General features: G+C 41.2%; 1 protein-coding gene across 1 annotated transcript; it reads right to left on the bottom strand.

Annotated features, from left to right (window-relative positions):
• Window positions 1-1,548: 1,548 nt before the first annotated feature.
• On the bottom strand, window positions 1,549-6,627 carry LOC140232863 (alpha-ketoglutarate-dependent dioxygenase FTO-like). The gene is made up of 6 exons (XM_072312975.1): window positions 5,604-6,627; window positions 4,771-4,952; window positions 3,919-4,068; window positions 3,013-3,132; window positions 2,572-2,696; window positions 1,549-1,784 (listed from the first exon to the last, which is right to left on the bottom strand). The coding sequence occupies exons 1-6, from the start codon at window positions 6,625-6,627 to the stop codon at window positions 1,610-1,612; spliced, it is 1,776 nt and encodes a 591-aa protein (XP_072169076.1). The 3' UTR covers window positions 1,549-1,609.
• Between the last annotated feature and the right edge of the window lie 1,434 nt (window positions 6,628-8,061).

The raw sequence follows: 8,061 nt of genomic DNA, 5'->3' as shown, positions 1-8,061 counted from the left end.
AACAATTGTATGAAGACGTAACCGTAGTGGTATGGCCACATTTCAAGATATCTGGACTCGCTTAAAGACAAGGCTCTCTAAGGCTCATCACAGCTACGGGATATGTAATGTGATATAAATACCCAGGTGAGATATAATATGTAGAACCGAAAATGCAAAAGTTTCCTTTCGTGGAGTTAAACTGTAAATAACCTCTGTACATAAACTGTACCTTAAAAAGGCCAGCCAATGCAAAAAAAAAAAAAAAAAATTATAGCCATAATACACCCAATCAATACACAATTCACTCATTCTACTCACGGTTTTGCACACGCCACAATCTTTACCACTACCTTTAACGTTATTTGAAAACTGTTTTTTTTTTTTTTTTTTTTGTTTTTTTTTTATTAATGTGTACGGTAAAAATACAACTTGAAGGGAGAAAATACAATTTTTAAGTTTACAAAATACAGTTTTTAAATCCTAGAGGTTGGCAGGTCTGTATATAACACTTTTTTTTGTACCCGTATGAACTGAATCCAGCAAGACGTCACCTGGGTGTACATTACTGTGATATATTATGGCCTCACATTTGAGTAGGTATAACAGTTCAGCATATTCTTTCCTTTAGATTTTGCAAGTGTCATTCATGAGTTCAATTATCACAATGTTTATCTGTAAAATGTACCTCATAACAATAGTAAATTTCAGTTGCAAAATGCATTAAAATGAGTATTTTTATACCTTACATTTCAAAAAGTCCTTACCGTGGGAGGGGGGACACCCCCCTCCCACACCCTCCCCCAGCTCAGTCGCTCCGCTCCCTCGCAAAGTCCCTCCTCTTTTTTTAAAATTTCTCTGTCTCATACCTGAAGATTTCAAGTTCTACAATTATTGACCCACATTATAATTTTTATATTTTTTGTACACCAACTGCTGGGACAGTTGTCAGTTGATGGCAAAATCATGTGGCTAATTTATGTGGTTATATTACATGAGCTACATGATCTCTTGGGGATGTAAAGTTTTATATTTCACCTCTAAAAAGGCAGCATCCATATGATATATCACAATCTATATGACGTTGCGATCATACGGGACTTTTCGATTATGTGGATGGTGACGCTATTCTCATACTAGAACGGTTCCAAATGGCTGCCGCCACTCGTTACGTCCGCAGTGTTATCACTCACTTTGATTTTCAGTGCGCGCTATTCAAGACGTACTGTTATGACATCATGGGCCCGTCCCCTCCAGCCGGCTGGCTGGTGCCCCAAGCGATGACATCATTTCCATCCTGAATCTAGGAGGACATGAAATCCTTAGAAGATACATTCTTGATTCTGGCATTTGACGTGCTAGAGAACCTGGAATATGCGCAGTTCCTTTAAATGACGTCATTATCTCACCGTCCACATCCAGGATGTGAAATCAAAAAGTCCTCAATAACACTTCAGTGAAAACAGGCAACTTTTACAAAACCGCGCAACTCTCATTTTGCGTCTGATTTTGGTGAAACTTATGCCCTTCTGTTAGTTTGTCTCCACTTGTTTTTTGTTTTTTTTTTGTAGTCAACTGGAATGTGGCGTTGAATTACATTTCACACACTAAAAAAGAGAACAATAACAAGTTACTGCTGAGGTGGGGATTTCCCTTGTTGTACCTCCTGCAGTCTAGCTCTCAGCCTCTTCAAGAGTTTCACCAGGTTAAAGGGCAAAGGTCGTGAGGGGTCACCGTCATCCCAGGTGGGTCGGTAGATGGGGAGTCTGTCGGGTTCCATGCTGAGAAGGACATCACCGCTGAACCTGTTACAATGAAATACTAGTATTCCATCATTATAATTCTTTTGTTTTTTCTCTTTTTTTATTATTATGCTGGCTATTCAATTCTCCTACACACTCTTTGACTGAAACAGTATCTACTCCAGTAATCTAAAACAGAAATGAATTAAATCAGATATACTATTATGCTGTATCTATCAACTGCCTTTCCAGTGGTCTGCATGAAATATATGAATTGTACGTATCCAAAGAATTGTGTCACCTCAACAGCATGGGCCGTGCAGCAGCGTGTGCCTCGCTACTGGGCAAAATTAATGAATTCATCAGTGTTTCGATAAGAGAATTTATCAGCTTGAAGTCTCCTCGAGAACCACTTATTTAGAAATCCAGTCTACCCCACTGTTGAGCAGGGTAAATTCAGTCTGAATCTTCACGAGTGTTTGTCGATATTGATATTGTCTGGTATGAAAGGGGTGTCAGGGTGGAAATAAAAACCAACAACAAAACCCCTCCACATTGTGCTCAAGTCTCAAACCACACATATATATATATATATATACAATTGTGTATGTGGCTTGGCACTGTATGCTTCTATTTCAATTTTTATACTATCAATTGTAAGCATTGATATTAGGAGCTAGAGAACAGGGAACATGTGAAATTTATTTTGATAAATGTTGTTATCACGTTACCACCCAAAGTGAGAAGGAGCAAATTCAAAGCTTCAAAAACCTTTATTGTGAACAATGGATCGTATACTACACACTGAAAGAAATTGATACGGACATGAAGTTAAATATGCTGTATATACCTGTTGGTCCACTCGCATCGTAGCCTCTCCCTGGTCTCCAGATAGGGCAGGACCGTTGTGAGCAGGGTTACGACCTGGTCTGGGGCAGAGTCCCCCTCCAATGCAGCATCCACGGCAAGTTTGGTCTGTGCACAGAAACACATGAAACTCAAATCCAGTCTTGGCCTTGCTTCATTGGGCATTTCAAGGTTTTGCTTTTTTTGTTTTTGTTTTTGTTTTTTGTTTTTTATGTTGTTTGTGTGTATGTTTGTTTGTTTGTTGTTGTTATTTTCTCTGTCTTTTTTTTTTTTGGGGGGGGGGGGAGGGAGGGGGTTAATGCATAGCACATATCAATGGTAGTATGAACCCAAAGTGCAGTTTTTTCTCCTTAGAGACAAATGGGGATGAGTTGTTGAGTAGATAGATGTAGATAGATGCTAACGAGGTGAATTACAAACATACCATATGCTCCATCTTCTCCCAGGCTAGCTCCAGCTCCTCCATCGGTTTGATCCAGTACGTCCTCTCGGCTGCATGCCTCGCGCCCTGCATCCAGAACTGCCTCAACCACTCGAACTCCACCTGTGCACAATGAGGAGAATGATATATGAAGAGAAAATTGTAGATTCTGTAAAAACCAGAGTTCCGGCACTGATTACAATTTCCTCACTGATTAATTCATATTTCGCCATCGCTGTGAAGAGCTGGGAGGTTTTCTGCTAGCACATGAAGATTTAGATCTACCTGGTCCCAAGCTAAGCTTCCTTCTCATTCTCTTCTTATTGTACATTTTCCAGAGAGAATGCAATACATCATCCAAAAGCTTATATTTGGTATTCTATACAAACATTATTTATCATCATTTGATTTTCTTTACACAATGACTTTACCTCAAACATATCTTCATACACTGTAAAAGAAATATCTGAAGGGCATCATTTTCTCAAGAGTACATGAATGAAGGACAAAATGTACGGGCGTCAGAGAAGAATTTATTGTGAAAGAAGTCCTGCAACTATTACAAAAGCATAATATGCATAGATATCAATACAATCACACTACATGGGAATAGTATATTCCCACTATTCATGCATCTACAATGTCCAAATTTTCTTGTCTTGTCAGTGTGTCTGATGTACTGTACATCATGTACATTTGTGTGCCACAAATTGCAACAAAAACTACATATGATATCTATATACTTTCCTGTAACCTACCTCGCAAAATATCATTGTCATACACCTATTTTGACAAGCACAGAAAATAAGCGAGATTACACTACCACAGAAAAATGGTAGTAAGAAACAATGTCTGAGAGAAAAAAAGAAAATAATCTTTTATGTTCTTGGAGAAGCAGTAGACTTTTACCTCATTGTGGACCTCCTCTGCCAGGGATATCGCTTCAGAATCCAAACTCCGCAGTGAAAGTGGCCTGTTGGTACCATCATCTTCATCAACCAGGTTCTGGAGAGCCAAGGCACATCTTCCTTGAATGTATTCCAAAGTGCTCTTGGAACTCTTGAATGGAAACATGGGACAAAGTCAAGCTATGGCTGTAATTAATCTTTAACCATGCATATTTTGTGATGTTTCAAACAAGGATACATGACCTTTAAGAGTGCATTATTGATACAGTCTGCAGAATGAGCATGGGTGTTATGACATAACAAAGAGTGACCTGTGTCAGGCATAAGCAGATGAGGGTCACCCCACACGCATCGTTTGAACATACTTCAACAGCATTCCGGCTGTACAAAGTTTGTGAGGTGAGAAGATGATTAATCCGCAAACTGATCTCAATAGTGTGAAAAATTAAATTCTGCCACGACTTCAAGCATGCCAACTTTGAGTTGTTTGCCTTCTTATCTAACATGCGAGGCTAACCCCTGTGAATTTTCATATTCATCCCCAGCAAAACACAATGCCCTGATGTACACAGTTTTTATAAGTTTTCTGCATCATTTTGTTCTCTGTTTTACATAGGGGTATCCTTTCAACCTCATTGCAGGCATGATACACGGTTTTGAAACACTGAATTTATGGGAAATACGGGTAGATCTTCGTTTCATGGTGTTTCAGACTTTTTCTTCCTATTCATCATTTGTGGATAAGACAAAACAAATCCCATTACCATTAAAAAAAAATCATGCTCGTGATGTTCAATTTCATTTATTTATTTATTTTTTTTTTTTTTTTGGGGGGGGGGGGGATTGTGCTTACATCGACCACTCTGTGTGTGGAGGCGAACCTGGGAAGATCCCCAGCGATGACGCAGTGCTGATGCGTGTCATTGAGGTCTGCCAGCATGAAGTAGGCGTCGCCCGACTCTAGGCAGGCGGCCAGACCCTTCGTCTCTGTGTCCCAAGGTTTCCTTATTCCAACCATCCAGTCTCTTCCTGGTTCTAGGACAACAGCAAATGTGCGAAGCATGTAGCTGCACCAACAATGATACCAACCCTCAATTGTAATAATCATTCAAATCATCATTATCATCATCATCAGAGTCATAATAGCTGTCATCATGTGATTATAATGGTAATAGCAATATTATCATTCTTATTAGTGTATATCGTTTCTCATTTCAGTCATTATCATCTATGATATTGCATTAATGATCAATGAGAGCCTCTTTGGCATCTCCCCTGCTCTCCGCGAAGGCCTTGTCAAAATCATTACCCCATCATTACTCTGTACCCATTGTACACCTGTGGCAAGAGGGACAAGATTATGGGCAACACATCTCTTCAGATGATGAATGCAGAGACAAGATTCAAACCTAGGACTTTGTTCTTGATGATCCAGTGGTGCTGACAAATGGGCAAATTACTGAGCAAACATGGGCTTCCCAAACACTCAGTAAAGACGATCACAGGTCTATTGTAATGAAAACATGTAACAAAGTAAGTTCGTCTTCATGCAAGGGGGTTTGCAGAATTTACCTCTTCCCACAATGCACTGCATGATTTGACTGGTCACAGCTCACTGCAGATATTAAACTAGATTCTAGAGCCAGTCAGTTCATATTAGCTGGCTCTGGCATCAACACTACCAACCTGGCGACTCATTTGCTGGCTCACACGTGTAGCTGTAAACAGCCACCGTGGACCCCCTTATGAGGTTGCCGTCCATGTGCCAGGACACCGCTAGGGGCCCCATGCCATAGTGCGGCTCCGGCCTCAGGTCCAGCCCAGGGTCCATCGGGTCCATGAAGTTGATGAGAGCCACGTTGAAGTCCGTCCCTTCCTCCACAGAGTAGGCCCTCACCCCCGGCCTCCAGACCTTCTTTGGGCGTTGACCCCATCTCTCCTCCTCCCTACCCTCCTCCCCATCCTCATGGTCCTGCTTCCGCTTGCTGTAGCGTACAGAACTGTCAACTGCATCACTCGCAATCTCTTTATCATCTGAAATCCTCTCTGCAAAGCTCCTTCCATTCGATTTAGAAATATTCCTCTCGTCTCTCCCTCTGTTGGCTTGTTCTGTGACAGGTTCATGTGTTTGTGCTTCTGCACTTTCTGCAATCCCGATGTTGGGATTCTCTACTTGGCACTCTTCGTGAAGGTGTCCTTCATGAATGTGATCTTTGGTCTCAGCTGCCTTGATTGATTCCTGATCACCTTGTCCATGCTGTGTGGTATTTTGCCTTTGCCCACTGTGGCAAGCACTCTCACCATCTTTCCTGCCACTGCCCATTCTCTCCCGCAAAATCTGCCCCGACGTGGACTTCAGGAGGGTGTTCAACCTGCCCACGATGTGGCACGCCCGCTCCATCTCGTTCAGCTCCTTCTCCTCTCTGTCAAAGCTCCACGGCAGGGCGAATATCCGCAGGCCCAGGTACCGGTAGGTCATGCCGGGCCGCCCGACGAGAGCGCGGGACACTGGGGTCTGGGCATGCCTTCCCCGGACCACCACCCAGTGCCTGGAGAAGAACCCTTCCATCTCCATCTTGTTGAAGGCCCACGCCACGTCCTCTGCCAGATTTTGGGGGAAGCTTGACTTGCGTAGGTGGACAAAGTCTGGATAGCTCTCCTTCCTCTGCAATGGACAGACACGGTAGACATTCACACTTTGGTCACTCATTTATTTAAATTCTTGTATCATGAGAGTGGGATTTCATTACATCTTTTCCAGCCCTCCTCCCCAACCCTTCATATAACCCACCTCAATAACTGCCATTGAGTGGCTGGAGATCCGCATCCACTGCCATCCAAATAGACTTTTTCTCAAAGAATCACTCTACTCTACTCAAAGCAAAATCATGAGCAATGAGTTAGAGGAAGTTCAAAAGGAAAAATAGAAAACACAACTTATTATTCATCTTTGTTTTTGGTAATACTTGCATTGATGTGTCTCTTATCTTTAACCACTTTATTTCATAACTGATACCATACGACTTGGGGAGACTCTCCCTTTATAGGTCTCCCGACATCCATTACATGTTGAGTTTTGCTAGTGTGAAAAGGTCTACAAATCACAAATTTTGGAAATGTTTGTCTCACAGTAGGCCTATATAATCAATTTTAAAGACTTTGAGGGGCGGAGCTTAGTGGGTGAAAAAAAAAATACATGAATAAATCTTTGAACTCATTTGATACATATTTCAATCAGACTCTTCCTGAACTTGTGATGTAATGACCTATTCACATCAGCAGAAGTTATCATGGCCACAGGACTGAAAGTGGATGTCAGAAAGCCTTTAAGCAACAAAGAATCTACATGCAAAATAGAAAGTATTCATAATATCTTCTAGGTTTCTCCTTGCAGCACCCTGGCTTTTTTTCTTTCTGTTTTTTTTTTTCCCATGAAGCCTTCAGCTCTGTGCAAAGCTAGCCATGCTCTCTCATTTGAAGAAATATCCAGAAAAGCCCACTGCATATAACACACAATGGACAGATTCCAAATCTCACCAGGTCTTCGAAACCCTCCGTACCAGACATGAGGAAGGGAAGGTATTTGTTGGCAGCAATGGGCTCGTTCATTTTCTGTCAGAGGGGAAAAAAATAACGACACACATTTATGCAATCATAGACAGAGTTAAATGCAGCTTGCCAATAAACAGACTTCTGATATAAATAATAATGTAGGTCCCAGTGTGACTGAGGTATAGAAGTGAAGCCCATGAAGTGCGCAGTTAGTTATTAACATGAATTTTCATAACACTAACAAAGCATTTTTTATTATAACCTGAAAGCTTATCATGAACAGTCAACAATGGCTTTGGTTGAGAGATCAGAGTTTCTTCTACTATATTTGTTCTTTTCATGTATCAAAACTGCATGAATCATATTTGTCTAATTTAACATTTTTCCAATGTAGTAGTGCGCTTGTTTGGCTATATTTTAACTCATGTAAAGACGTACATAGCCATCAAGGCATACCCACGGTGAGCTCACTAGATTTTGAATTTTGCTGACCCCATTCACTTTGGGTGCCCTCATACTACAACTCTATTATACATTTACAACAAAAGAGTTCACAAGCCCATCAGCGCACACTCTATTAATACCTCATGGT

Source organism: Diadema setosum, chromosome 9 (assembly GCF_964275005.1).
Source record: "Diadema setosum chromosome 9, eeDiaSeto1, whole genome shotgun sequence".
NCBI lineage: Eukaryota > Metazoa > Echinodermata > Echinoidea > Diadematoida > Diadematidae > Diadema > Diadema setosum.
The sequence above is the reverse complement of the archived record's forward strand: the minus strand, read 5'-3'. Positions and strand labels throughout refer to the sequence as shown.